This window comes from Nyctibius grandis, chromosome 8, assembly GCF_013368605.1.
Source record: "Nyctibius grandis isolate bNycGra1 chromosome 8, bNycGra1.pri, whole genome shotgun sequence".
Classification (NCBI taxonomy): Eukaryota; Metazoa; Chordata; class Aves; order Nyctibiiformes; family Nyctibiidae; genus Nyctibius; species Nyctibius grandis.
In genome coordinates, this window is record NC_090665.1 from 5,833,126 (window position 1) to 5,848,319 (window position 15,194).

Below are 15,194 nucleotides of genomic sequence, written 5' to 3' on the forward strand. Positions count from 1 at the left end.
TAAAGGTTTTTATATAGTGGTCTGATGCACTTGTGTTAGCTTGTGCTAGCAAACAGTTTTAGGCTGTGGCTGAAAGGCTGGGAAAAACTCTTGCCACACCTCTGCTGCAAAGGAAGGAAGATGAATAGAAGAATCCAGGGGGTTTTTTGTTCTTGTTTTCCTTGTCATCACCTTGTTCGGTCCGTAAGCTGCTTTGAGACTAACCAAGTGGAGGGAGAAGACACGTGTGCCTGACAGCGACAGGGAGCCTGTTTGTGCTTATTTCATTCAGGAAATTGTTCCGGAACAGCTGCTCATCCATGTGAAAATGCAAACCCTTGGGTCCCAGCCAAGGTCAGCAAGCCCTGGGTCATTTGTTCTAGCAAAGCAGACCGATTCGCCCTTTATCTTTCCTTTTCGTTTGGTCACACCTCTTGCTCCATAGATTTACTTCCTGAGAAGCGCCCTATGTAGTGGAAGATGTGATACCAGTTTTGTTGTGAATCACAGGGAGGCATAATATTTTGTCATGGATTATTTATAACTGTTAAGCTTTATAAAGTATATGCATTTACTTGGCTGGATTTAATTTTCCACTTAGCTAGTGCAGTAGATTCTTGTTATTAAAATGTACAGGATTCTTAAATTTCAGAGTAGGAATGCCCAAAATCACTAAATTTCATATTGTTTCTCTGCTAATGCAGGTATTGCGGTGTGAAACGGTAAGTTGGTAAGTGTTTGCTAGAAACAGGGCTGAGAAATTCCTGAACTTCAGGGAGTTTTCAGTAACTGGTCTCAGAATGGGAACTTTATACTGAAGCCTGGTAGGGTTAGTAATAAGCTACGCAAAATGGTCAGTAGAAACATGGAGTAAAACATGTGGCCATGTGCTGGAGCTGGATGTGAAAAATATTCTACAGTAGACATAATTTAGTAATAAAGAAAAGCAATACTCTATAAGCAGTAAGGAAAGGAAAGTAGTGTAGTAAAATTACTTCTTTGCCCTATAATGGTGTGTGGAAAGAAAGAAATAGGAAAGATGCATTGCTATAGCTGGAGGAACTGAAGTGCCAGGTTTTGGCTTCTGTAATTCAAGGAAAAAAACCTAATTAAACTAAAGTGATATTTAATGCATGCATAAAAGGTCACTCAGGAACAAGAAAAAAGCATATTATTCCAAAGCTAGTTTTATACAAGAATTTTGAAAGTGTCAGGGATTGCAACCAAGGCTATAATTAGCCTTGAAAACCTTGGGACAGAAGTTTCTCAAGTACATTGTGACATGAATCCTGAAGGAATAAAAATGGCCAGAAGAACTGCCAGTGTCTCTGTGACAGAAGCATCCTCTTGGCAGGGGAAGCGGGAGATAGAGGTGGAAGGGAGACTTGCTTTCACCTGCAGCTTCACGCGATACACCGTGATACAAGAAGGAATAGAATAATCGTTGCCATTTTTGTTAGACTACCTGTGCGGGTAGTTTTTTGAAGGGAACAGGTTTGTGAAACCTTTTTGGTCATCTAAAATGGTTAAAATAATTAGCTTCCACGCCATCGGAGGAGTGACAGAGCAGCGCAAAAGAGGGAGCATGTGGCTTGGAAGAGGAGGACAGGCTCTTACTGGGGTGTCAAGCTGTTAATTAGCTCTGCCACAATATGAGAGTGAGCTGCTTCTTTTATTGTCCCTTAATTATTGACATGTGCTAGAAATATGAAAACTTTGTGCTCTTGCAGCTGGAGGGGAGTGTTGTTTGTCACCTGCCTGGGTAGACAGACTACAGTGCCTTCAGCCTGGTGGGTCCTCCGCTTTTCCTTCTCAGTTCAGAGGAGGGGGAATAATTTCCTTGCACCTGCATTTTGGATGGGCCAGCATTTTGGGGCAGCCCTCCAGAAGCTGATGGAGGTGCTCTTTATTTACGGCGTCAAAGCTTGGGGTGGAATTTGGCCTCTTGCTTCATCAGCAGAGGTGGCCAAAGCTCTTCTGGCTCGGTTTCACTATGAGCTCAGGAGACAGGCTTGGTTTGTTAACAGGTTTGAAAAGTATTACAGCGAGCTCATTTCAGTGTCCAGCATCTGTGTTAGAATGGACTGGCTTTTTCTCATTTAAATTAAATTTCGTATTGAACTACAGGCTTCAGTTAAAGCTTGCAAAGTTATAATTCCCTGGAGAAGGGGACATTACTTATCTCCATACTGTGGATACACGTAGCTGAGGAACACCTTTCTCTAAATGGCTACTTCTTAACAGTTAAAAAAAATTTACATAACCAAAAATACTAAAAGAAGAACAAAACAAAACAACAAAACAACAAAACAATCCAAAAAAAGGTTTGGTTTTGTTTTAGTGTTAATTGGGGAGTGGTTTCACTGCAAGAATAGTCTTTAATAATTCCTGGGCCTCATCGTGCTGTGGAGATGGGGTCTGTATTTTACTCACTACTACTTCAAGTTGCTTTGGTATCATTGATGAGAGAGATGAAATAACGTATGCTAAAGTCATTTGGCTAGCCTTGAAATCAAAGCACTGGAAACAAAATCTAGCTGCAAATCACTAGGCTGTCATTCTTCTAAAACCTGTTATCCAAATGAGTTTAACAGTTTGTGGGTCATACGCAAGGTTAAGAATCATCTTGCATGGTGCACGTTTTGATGATAAAACACGGTTGTTTTTTTTTTTATTGGAATGGAAGTGTTACAGTCAACAGTAGTGGTGTGGGAGTTTGATTTTTTTCCTGCAAGTAGATCACTACTCCATATGAGCAGTTGGCAGAAGGTTTAGAAGAACGGGTATGAGGCATGCTGAGCGAAGTGTTTCTCATTTGTTGTATAGAGACTGTCTGGTCTGTATGTAGAAACTCCAAAACTGTTCCATTTCAAAATTTATTTCTCAGTCAGAGTGCCTATTTTTGAGAAAGTATGGCTAGGGCCAATACGACTATAAGTAGACAGCATTTTGGTGAGGGGCTGAAACATTTTAAACAATGAAGCTTTGTTCTGTTAAGCAGCTTTACTTGTAACATTTAAATTGTTGTCAACTTAAATGGTGAACTCAAAATTTTTGGTTTTATAAAGACTCTTTTTCTTGCAGTTTTTCAGGTTTGAGAAATTTCGAACGAGGAATGAGTCACATAACAATGTTAATTATTCATTTTACCTAATCTCAGGCATGTTCCATCCTGAAGAGCTGAACAACGCTTGATAATCCCCAAAAAAGTGTCATTGTGTATTCACCGGTATTGGCCATTACGTATAGATATACTGTCCAACTTACTGTGGAGTGAAACTTGGCAGTGTATCTAAACCAAAGTAGATTCAGAGAGAAATAAAAAACCATATTCCTCAGAAGAAATTTGCAGAGATTTTTTTGACAGGGAAAATATATTTACTCAAGTAATATTTCTGTAAAGTTCCTTCTGAACCAGTTGTCACTTCATATTTTTGATGGGTTTAAATAGAGCCATTTAGCCATCTCGCCCCCCAGGAATTGCTTACTGCTCATGCTGAATTTTTTTTCCATTCACACTAAAATTGTTGACTATCGGGCGAGATAAATAACATTGAAAGGGCTATAGAATAAGGTGGGGGTAAAAAACCCCATGTGAGATGAATAAGAAGTAGTAATAACTTTTTTCTTACTGGGGCTGTGGTACAGGTAAAGTTCCCTACATAGTTAAGTATAGAGAAGTATGAAGAGCAGCAGAACCACACACCTAAAATGACTTCTTTAAATTAAAACTTCGGTGTTTCCATGTGCTTAATACACCTCATGACAAATTACCATATTTCAAATCTAGATGTGACTGGTAAAAACCATATGTGCTGATTGGACTATAAATAACTGGATAGAGAAAATGAACCAAGATCAGAGGAGATATTTATATCTCGGATGGATTCCTGTGTGTAACTTGCATTTTGAGCAGGTGAGAAGTCCTGCTTATTGTGTGATAAGCAGCTGAAAAGTATAAAAATGTAGATGAGTAGGGAATGATTTTTGATCATATAATGTGGGCTGGTTTTGGTGGTATCACATAACAGACTGTAGCTCACTTTGCTGTTGGGGATTTCATTTGATTTGTCTAAACTTCAGGAGCAGTCACTCCTAAAGCCTGTTGCATCCCATCTGTGCCTCAAGTCCTTCATATGTTTTAGTGTTTAGCTTCCTTGCCTAGAATGTGATATGGTTTGGAGATGTTAGATGGCTTCTCCATCAGAGAAGGTTATGAAGTTACCTTTTGTATTGTCAGTCAAAGCTAAAATTCAATTTACAGTAGTGAGGAGCAGAGTTCTCTCTGAGCTCTTCTCAAGAGTTTGACCATGAATATTTTCTTAGCCCATGGCAAATGGGCTAGCTAACAGATTAGTGTAAATATTTTAATATGTAATAAGGAACTAATGAAATTACTTTTTCTTTTTTCAAAGTAGTAAACCTCTCATTGCAACCATCTGCCTGATGTTTGGGGGGTTCATTTTATTGACTGCGCTGCGTGATGTTCCTGGTTTTAATGGCTGAATCAATGAGCAGCTGAGTGAACTATTTCCATATTCTCTAGACCCTTTCTTTTAGCTGTGAGGCTCTGTGTGCAGAAGTTGAATGGTTATGGCACTTGCTTTGTTGTACTTGTACTCAGTGCCTCCAAATGGAACTTGCATGTTCAGGGCTGGATTTCAGAGTGGAAACCATAAGCTTCTTGCTTGTATAACCACATTCCAAGGTTAGTCTGAATAGCTGAGATAATGAATTTGGTCTTTGTGCATTCTTAAATAGATAGATAGTTTTTCACATATGTGACTTTTTTGCTATAACTGGACGCTTTCCTTGGGAGCTGCCTAATTCCAGGCTGCACAGTTTCTGCTTTGTTCTCTGCTCCCATGCCTTCGACAAGAATAACTTCACCAGATTTCGGTATAGGAATTGTGGGCTGCTAAAGGACATATTGTCTTACTGCTTAATGCTGTATAAGTTGATCAGTGGGTAATACAAAGTCTGTGTTTTAGTTGTTTTATGATGAAAATATTATTTCAACAGAATATATGGTAAAGTCATTGAACAATGATCTTATTCTCAGAATGATGGCACAAGGCATTTTCCATGTACCAGAAATTAGTGGAGCTGCTCATTTTGTTATTGCAGGCTTCAAAAATAAAGTTATTTTTAGCCTTTTCTGAGCAATTGTGCAATTTTTTTTTACTGGAAAAAAAACCCTAATATCTCGTTTCTCTCTTTCTATTAGGACCAGCAGAGGTTCCCATGATGTCACCCAATGGATCCATTCCCCCTATTCATGTGCCTCCCGGTTATATCTCACAGGTATGCTTCTTGGAGAATTAAAATGTGTATAAAAGCAACACCATTGATCCATATAGAGAAGTCTACTTGGTTGAAGTTTAATTTAGAAATATTAATGAAAACGGTAATACACATTTTCATACTCCTCCTCTTTATTGACAGTATACACATGTTTGCACAAGTGAGCATGTATGTGCACCTTCACACCCTGGTATGGGTACCAGTTTGGTTTTTTAACACTAGCAAAAGCTAAGCATGCAAGTTGAGCCTATACGTGCAACGTCTCTCCCTCTGTTAGCAGTCCACGTTGTTAGGTGATGCCTTAAGTTCTAATGTGACAGTCCAAAGGAGTAGGAGACTGGTGGGAGTGAGAGAAGGAACCACTGTAGCTACAAAATATGCTGTTGATCCTCAGTATCTTCCCAGCAGAAATTGTGCAGCATATCAGGAACTGGGGGTTTTGGTTTGTTTTCAAGAATAAATGGGATTTAATTATCTATTTACAGAAAAAGCTTGTCACAAAGCTGTTAGGTTTTGAAACTCTTGAACTGCTCTTCTATGTAAATAACCACTTCAGATTACCAGATCTTCCTTCCATCTTCTGCAAAGCTTAGACTCTTTCTGAAGTAAGGAAGAAAAAAAAGAAAAATAAAAAAAAAAGAAATGTTGATGTATGGGATGAATGGCTGTGAACAATAAAATAAATCCAGTCATTTCACCACTTCCATTGAGTCCTGGACTGGACTGAAAGCTGCATTAAAAGTGTACAAAGTATTTCAAGTATATTTGATGAATAGCATAAGAACTTTTGATACATATATTTTGGCATCTGATTAAGCAGAAAATAGATGATGTCCTGGAATCCCTTCCCCTCCCCAGGAAACTTGTGAGCTTGTGTAATTCTGAAAAATTGTGGATGGCATCATACTTAAATCCCACAAAATACTGCAATTGCTCTGTGGTATTTTAACTTCTGAACAGAGTGAAAACATGCTTCAAGTACGGAGGACATTGTTAGCCACGCTAGGAGAGAGGGCAGGACGGTAGGGTGGTCCAGCTTCCTCCTGCTCCTCAAACATCCCCAGGTGGGTGGTTGGGGTACGCTTTGAGACAGCATTTGCAGTGCTGTTTAATACTCCTCATGCACTCACCTAATGTAATAAACTGACCCATATCATGCAGAGGAATTTTTTAAAGATTTACTCTTCCTTTGAAATAACTTTAACTCCTTTATGTTGTTATACTTCTCAGCCCCTGCACTAAGACAAATGGTTGGGTATAGTTGCAGTGCTTTCCAAACCTGGGTGATGAAAGTCCTCCAGTTGTATCTCTCTCTGAACCCAGTTCCTCTTCAATGCTTTTTGTGGGGTACCATAATAATTCCACTAAAGAAGCCTTTAAGTAGTGTCTTAACCAAAAAAAAAAAACCCAACCAAAAACCCTCTTCTGAAGAAATTTTTCCAAGGAGCTGGAAATATGTTGTAAAGTTTTAGGGGAAAACTCTGTATTTGGTGGTTTTTGGCAGCAGAATGTGTGTTCTGCTGTGTGGTGAGCAAGCCTCTTGCCTTTCAGACTTCTTCATATTAAATAGTAGCTGAAAGTGTGTAGTGATCAAATTAGTTCTCATTGTAAGAAATGTCCGTGCCTTCTTTGCTCTTGCTTTTGTCTATTTTGTCTATAGTAAAACTCTATTTTATGATAAACAATGAGAACACAACTTAAATTTAGAATGGCAAGGGAAAGGCCGTAAAGCAAATTGATGCACTCTGAGATATGAATCAAAATATATTTGATTTTTGGTTTGATTTGTCCCCAAAGTGTACATCTAAGAGTCAGGCAGAAAGCAGATACCCCTGCAGAGAAGTAACGGTGCCTATCAAAAAAAGGCATGAAATCTTTTTTCCGCTTTGTTATGCCGAACTTGTTGGAACTGTGAGTATTAACCTTAAATATTACATTAATTATCTAGTGATTGCAACCCTGGATTAAAATGATGCTTCATTACCTCTTCGGTGTTGTGAAAATCATCAGCAAAGAATTGGCAGGAGGTTGTGTGTCCTGCAAGATCAGCTCTACTGGAAACAGCAGACAAATAGACTCTATTTCTAGACTTCAAGACCCATATCAATAGTTGTGACTAGAAGCTGGGTTGGTTGATGTTAAGGAGATGTTTCCAATGATGAGGCTTAGCCAGGGTGGGAAAAAATCCAGGAAAATAACAGAAGACAAATATACAGCACCAGTTCAGATCTTTCATCCTATGGTTTTACTTTCAAAGACCAGTTCAATACAGCCAGTTATTTTGCATTTCCTTTTCAGCAGACAAACCTCTGTGCATCTCTGGCAGATAGGAACTGTCAGATCAGAGTTCATGTCTGCAATTCTTTGTTGGCTAAGGGTTAGTTAAATATAAAAGAGAGGAAAAAGTTCCTGGCCATGCTCTTGGTGAACAATATTGCTACTGTAAAAGTTAGTTGTGGAAGGTGGCATGGTAGAGAAATCTGTATTAAATGAGTGCAAGGTCAACAATTTTGGTTTCAGCTGTTGAACACTGAAGGAGCAGCTAGCTCCTATGACTTGTCAGGAGCTGGGCACAAGCTGTTAATGCCCATTCCAGTTCTGAGCTGCGGATGGAGCTGCTTCCCTGCCGTACGAGTCCTGTGGGACAGGCTGGGAGCCCACCCTCCGCTGGGATGTCCACTGGAGGCTTCTTGCCATCAAGGTCTGTGGCCCGATGCCTTCTCCTGGCTCCCAGAGCACTTTAGCTCCCTGGTGTCAGCATAATCTGAAGATTAAAGATCATCATTTGCATGCAAGCTATTAAATTTGAAGACATCCTTATGGGTGGTTGTTTCTGCTTTTCACAGTGTATGTTTGGGAGGAGGGAAGGAGGATTTGGGGTGTTCTAATGATGAGAACTAGAAAAATTGAAATATCAAAAAGCACGATCATGAACTTGTTTGCTTAGGGCTATTGGCTTAGGATTGCTGTCTCTGAAATAAATCTGGAGCAACTCTACTGGAGTTTGAGGAATTACTCATGTAGTTGGACATGAAAATTTGGCATGAAACTCCACTTCTGATTTTATTTACAGAGTTGTTAATATGTGGTCTCTGCCACAGATATTTTCAGGCTAAAGGACTAGTTTACTGGTTGGAGCATGAAGTATGCATAGTGCTGATAAGACTCCTTTTGTCAGGGGGTAACGTTGGGGTCATACAGTCTGAGCTATGCAACTGAAGCCATGGTCCTGCAGTTTGGTATTCCTGCATCAAGCGCATAGCATTTGTCAGAACTAAAGCATAACTTCTAGAAAGAGGAAAGTCTTTAAATGACATTTCAAAGTGGTAGAAAACGTATCACATCCTCGGGAATCAGGATTTTGGTCTTGGGTGCATCCTCTATGCTAAGAGAGGTGTTCTCCTCCGAACCATGTTTGGCTAGCATAAGCTTTTGACCACAGACTCTCTGTTTTTGTATGGCTTACTCCTCACAGAGCTTCCCTGTGTGTTTTGTAGACTGCAGTCAACCAAGTCATCCTTTAACAGGATGATCTTCCCTAATGCTCTGAACACAAGGAACGTCATGCAGATCTCTCAGTCATATGGAACAAGCCATAAAGAGATGAACCTTTTAAGTTCATGAGCATTGGTCCTGAACATCTGTATCATTCTAGATTTAAAATACCCCAACTTTCTTGCCAGCATTATAGATGTTCATCTGTCTGTTTTCCAGGTTCAAGGCACAGGTTTAATACTGATGTTTGTATGCGATGGATGGCAAAGATAGTGATGCGGACTTGCCAGGGCGGGCGTGAACTCGGATTGGCATCCTTAAGAAATTAAATGAATAAATAAAATCTTGACATCCAAGTTCCTTGTGGATGAGCTCATTCTGTACTGTTTTCTGGTACAGATTGATTTATGAATGAAGTTTCAAGTTAGTTTATGAAACTCCTGAAGTATTGGTTGTGATCCACCCAGTGGCCATGCTCCAGATGTCCTTGCTGAACCTAGCACGCTAAGTTTAAGTGCAGTAAGGGTTTATTTTTTTAAAAAAACCTGTGGAAATTAATTACTTATTACCATATTATACCTATTCAGTTAAAGTGTGTGTTACAGAATGAGAGTGGTTGTATTCCTTTAACTGGAACTCATAAAATACAGGTACAGTTTACCTGTGCAAAATTACTGTGCCTGTCTTTTCCCTGGGGGTGTAGTATTAAATTTCAGTGGAGAAAAATGAGAGAACATGGAGTAGTGATGTTCTTTGAATATGTGAATTAATCTCTAGTTAGACTGACTTTTCATTGCTACACTGATACCTTTAATGTAAAACAAATAACATAAAAAATTGTATTCTCAAAATGTGACAACTGATGGGGGAGGCAATTTTATTGTGTATGAGTAATGTTCATCCAGATTCTCCTGAAAGATCATCTGTCTGCCTCACTCCACAATTAAGCTCCCTAAAATATGGAAAAAAACACACAGAACTACACTATAATAACATTGTTACTGGGGCGGCATGCCAATTACACCAGCAAGCACAAAAAGTAACAGCAAAAGACAATTTACCTCGAAACTGTTTGAAAAACAGAAAATAATGGAAGTTTAGCTCTCGGTGCCAAATGACCAGAGATATTTGTTTTCTGTAAATATAAACTACTAAAATTAGTAATAGCAATTACTTTTAATATTCCAGTTGCATCTAGAGACCTCAGCAGGGATTAGGGTTTCATTACTTCTGGGCACTGAACTAGAGACAGTTTAGCAGAAAGTGTATTTCCTGATGAATTTATGATCTTCATGACAAATGGTTTTAAGTGTATACAAAGAATTTCAGATTTCTTCTTTACATAGCAAAGTTTAACCTCTCTGCTGAGTTATGTTATTTACTTTAATGGATCAAAACTGATTTGCTCTGTCTTTCATGAATTGAAAGTGTCATCTCCCAGAATGGCACCACTACCACGTACCTACTGCAAGTTTTACAAACCAAGAGGGAGCTTCAGTCTTAACCCGTGCTGTTTTTACAGCTATCTAATGTATATAATACATAATACATTGGATTACCAGTTTTATAATCTGGTAGGGGCAGAATAGCGTATTTAAAGATCATATGTACAGCTTCAGAAATTTACATATATATCTCTAATTCCTAGTTTAGGGAGGAAATGTCCTGTAGGATAGAGAAATAAAGTATTTTTTTGCAGGGTCCCCTGTGTTTCTGCGTTCATTTGGAACATGTGCACATGAGGTAACAAGAATGCTGTCAGCATTCGTGGCCTGGGAGGAAACAAATAAAAGATATATTAATATTAGTCTCTCGGGTTTTTGACAAAAGTCATTTGGAAGGCTGGCTCATCCCCTGGTGTTTGGCTTTTCTCTCACTGCTGCTGGTATTTATAGTTTCATCTAGCAGGATAGTTCCATCAAAAGGTCTTTGAAGGGACTCTGAGCTTTCCTCCCTGCTCTCTAGAAGATAGCTCAGGAAGAGAAATCCTAGTAATTTTAAATATGGCTTACATTATGTGCTGCTACAGGGTACAAGCTTTCCGTCTAAATTTGTTCCTTAACATATTCATCTTTCACTAGGGCACGACATACACACGTAGTCTGGTCTAGATGCACAGATAAGAGCTTGTACCCACCTGGAGGACTAAAGTTGTCTTTGAGGCTTGGACTAGTTAAAGCCATGATGAAAACTTTTCACATCAGGATGTAGGAACTTGCTATCTCAATTAAATTCGAGCACGATCCAAGTCTAAGAGAGTTTAAGTCCAGCATTTCCTAAATCAGTAGTTCTGTCTTACAAATATGTGCTAAATGGAAAAGGATTTTCCTCTTCTCCAGGTTTCGTGGTGTAGGTTTGAGACCTGGTGCAGGATAAGAGATGCTGTTGAGGCTGAGTAGAACCAGTAACAGAGATGGGAGGCCTGAAAATGCAGCAGTTACAGGGATGTGATAGTCTAAATCTGGGGTTCAGCCATCTTGAGAACTCTGTAAAGTCTTCGCAATTTAAAGCTAGCAGATGACAAACTGCTAGGTGAGGCTGTAAATTTAGAGGTTAGGAATAAGTATGTTAAACGAAACAATTCCTATTCTGGGTATTCAGTGTAGCAAACAACACATTTTTTTAATGTAACTAATCAATTACATGTGAGTAAATTAATTTTCTATAGAAAATTTTCTTCTGTAGGAGGCCAGCCACTCCCCAGAAACTGTCCGTGTCACAGCCCATAGCTAACAGGCATAAATTCACATACCCTTAGGGGACACATGGCCTAAGGAAGGAATTGGGTCCGCTAATACTAGTTATATTTTACCCTGTGATAACTTGCTCAGCTGATGCCTGAGGCGTGGGCTGGTGTTTGCTGGAGCATTACAGATCATGGCTGTGGGCAGCGCCTCTTAGACAAGGCTTGTCCCTCTGCAGGGGGGTCAGCAGAAACGGCCATGTGCCCGTGCTGTGCGCGGTTGCTTCACTTCATAAACAAATTTTTCATCGTGGTTTAGGCTGGGACACTGTGATGTGATGAGAGTCTCTGGAGCGTGGGGATCCGTAGCAGGATCTGCTACAGGGGATAGATGACTGCAGCTAATGTTGGTGGCAGTCAGCTGAGAGTGGCAGCATCTTAGGTTCACATCTTAGGCAGCATCAAGGTGCCCTTGATGCACATTCACTTATCTCATACAGCGCATTCACCACATACGTTATACCATCCCTGTGTGTCATCCAGCAGTTTAGAAAACATCAGGTTTTTAACAGCCTGTTTGTTGTATGAAACTGAATTAAGCTTCCTTCATGCTTTTCTACCTTATGCACATCAACGTACAGACTCAAAGGGATGGTAATTGTTCTTATGCGGTTGTATTTTTAAGTTCCAGAAATGGCAGAAGTTTTTTTGAATAAGCTTCAAGAAAAGCTTGGCTCTTAAGTCTGGACTGAAATTTGGCTGGTTGACTGTTCTCCAGAAATATAGCTCTGGAAAAATTATAAGCTGAAAAACTTTTTTCAGCCTAAGCACATTTCCACCTTCCTGCATCTTTTTTTACTTGCTTTGACTATGGCATCTGGGGCCAAGTTGTGCGTAGTCCAGAGCTGATTTCCACGGACATGTAGACCAGCTCTGTAGCAGGAAAAAGCCTTCTGCCCTGCGACATGCCTTGAGCAGATACCTGTTGTGAACAGAGCAGTTCTTTTGAAACCATGTGTCAGCAGGACGGGTTCCTGCAGAGTACGTGTCTCTGTGCACACCCGCAGCCTCTCCACAGTAGCAGTGCCAGCTAATTCCCAAGGGTTACTAACTCCGTACTCACTCAGAGTGCTGACAGAATCAGTGGTAGGAATTTTATGTGCAGAAGGTAAGTTGGTCCCAATGAGTACTCTTATTTTGATGCTTTCTATTCCTTTTGTAATTGTTTTACTCCCTAAATACAGGTTATTTTGCCTCTCACATAGTTATCACAAGCAGCAGTAAGTCTCCCAGTGATTAGTGTGGCTATCTGAGTCTCCAAGAAAAGCCACATCACCACTATGATTACTTCTGCTGATACTAATTTTAGAAATGTGTTTATGAATAAACTTAAGGACCCACCATTTTCTAATGGGAGAACAAACCATAAACAGAACTGTTTTAAAAATAGGTTTGGTTCAGATGCTGTGTAACATGCTCATTTCCCTGCCTTCCCTTCCAGGTGATAGAAGACAACACCGGCGTTCGGAGGGTGGTGGTTACGCCCCAGTCTCCAGAGTGTTATCCTCCTAGCTATCCTTCGGCCATCTCTCCAACCCATCACTTACCTCCATACTTGACGCACCATCCCCATTTTATTCACAACTCTCATACAGCTTTTTATCCTCCTGTCACTGGACCTGGGGACATGCCACCACAGTTTTTCCCACAGCATCATCTTCCCCCTACAATATATGGAGAACAAGGTGAGCTGGAAGGAAGGTACTGGTATTTCACACCTATGTTCAGCAAGTTTTAAGGACTGGTGAAAGCAAGAGTGGAAATTAATTGGAGAACTTGTAGAGTAGCTTTGCCCACATGGATGGAGCCTCCTTCTTTAATGTCCAGAGCAGGAAAGCATCAGCAGTTGGAGCCATCCAGAGTGCAGCAATGCAGGACAATCCTGTGTTGCAACAGTAGGTTGCAGAAACAAAACCAGTTTTAACTTAATTTGTAAATACAGTGGGGAAAAAATGTCTCATCCCATGCTCCAAACTAGGGACATGAGTCATGCCGATTGCTCTTGCTGTGTCACGATGCAGCATTGTGCAGAAAACCAAGAGACAAAATGTGTCAGTCCTGGCTTGGGAATGAGGATGGGTACGGAGGGCTGGGTCTGAGCAGGGCTTGCTGCAGTCATTTCCAGTGGGAGAAGCCGGATACCGCTTCCTGTTGTCTGTAATGTGATTTCTGCCCCCCAGCCATGGTTTTCCAAGAAATAACAGGCATTTTCTGTTTGTTACTCTGGTTGAGACTGTGCAGTAAGTCACTGAAAAGCATTATCTGATACCAAAGGGTAGCATGGCAACCCTAATCAGGCCAAGAGTAAATAATTGCAAGAAAAGGAGTGAAAGGGGCATATTTCTGTCTGAACTATGCACTGTTGTGTCTCTGCCACCCTGGAGATAAGTCTTTGTGTCATCTGAAAGAGGGCATTAACCAAAAAAGTGATCGGCAAAGGTACTTGAGATGTTGAACATGGAAATAGCTTTGGGATTCATGGTTTTACATTACTGCTGAACTACCTGGAGTTAAGACGCTTTTGAAAGAATATGTTTAAGCCATATCACCAGGAGTGAGGTTCTGCTGGAGTGGGAAGGAAGAGGCGGAGAGAGAGGCAGGTATCTATTGATGCTACCTATTGCGCTGACCAACAGACCTCATTTTCTAGTGAGGAATGGACCCTTGCAGCTGATATTTAACTTCATTATACTGTGAGGGAGGAAGTGGGAAGCTCAGGAAACCAGCAGGACAGTGTAGCCAGCCAGGTACATTGGGGAGGAACTTTGCTCTTGAAAAGGGAACAGGACAGTTTGTCGGGTTGCTTGACAAAGTCTTGCAAACATGGTAGTGTACAAAGTGAGCACAGAGCTGCTAGTTAAGTAGCTGTTGAGTATTTCTGTAGCCTGGAGATACCAAGAAGCCAATTCAACTTAAAAATAAATTTAAAAAAAAAAATCCTTGATTGCTTTACTAGAACGACCTATACCTGTAACATTGAAGTAATTGATGAGCATTAATCCACCGTTTCCCATTTGGTGTACAATGGCTCATACTTTAAATACAAATTGCATTTATTTGTAGCATGCTGGTTTTAGGCAGTTAGTTACTATGAGAATACAAATATGATTGTGTAGCTAGATAAGGAAAGATAAAGGCCAAGATGCACTGAAATAGCAAAGAAAGAAAATCTGGCTAGTTAAAACGACTTGGGAAGTTATAACACATGGCAATCTCAACTTACAAACAAGGCTTCCAGCAGCTGGATAGGATGCTTGTTTGCTTCAGAAGTTTGTACAGTAACTTCTGAATGGATGTAGGAAAAAAATATGAAGAATATGTTGAATATCAATTGTTATTTTGCTTACAAAGGCGATACTGTTGTTTTGGGTGTGAATTTGTTCAAGCTTCAGACTCAGTGGAGTGGAAAAAGGAGGATTGAACTGCAGAGAAAAGCAGGAAATATTCTGATTCCTGCAAGCTGACCTGCCTTAGGTTAGAGACAGTCATTCTTGGAGGGGGGAAGGGGGGATTGTATTTATTGAAGTGTATCTGAAGTATACTTACGATATCTATATTTCTCAAGCTTTTTTTAGACAGTTTTACTTACCCAAAGCTTCCACTTCATGCTGCACTTCTCTGCTTAGGCAGGCACAGTTGACACGATTGTAAGGTCTATTTATATTGGGGAATT

The 15,194-nt window shown here is 40.2% G+C and overlaps 1 protein-coding gene across 1 annotated transcript in view; it reads left to right on the top strand.

Annotated features, from left to right (window-relative positions):
• FNDC3B (fibronectin type III domain containing 3B) overlaps nucleotides 1-15,194 on the top strand; it is a 203,536-nt gene that overhangs the window by 92,994 nt on the left and 95,348 nt on the right. The window contains exons 4-5 of the mRNA XM_068406683.1: nucleotides 5,207-5,283; nucleotides 12,963-13,206. Coding sequence (XP_068262784.1) covers nucleotides 5,207-5,283; nucleotides 12,963-13,206 — 321 coding nt within the window. The remainder of the gene's footprint in view (nucleotides 1-5,206; nucleotides 5,284-12,962; nucleotides 13,207-15,194) is intronic.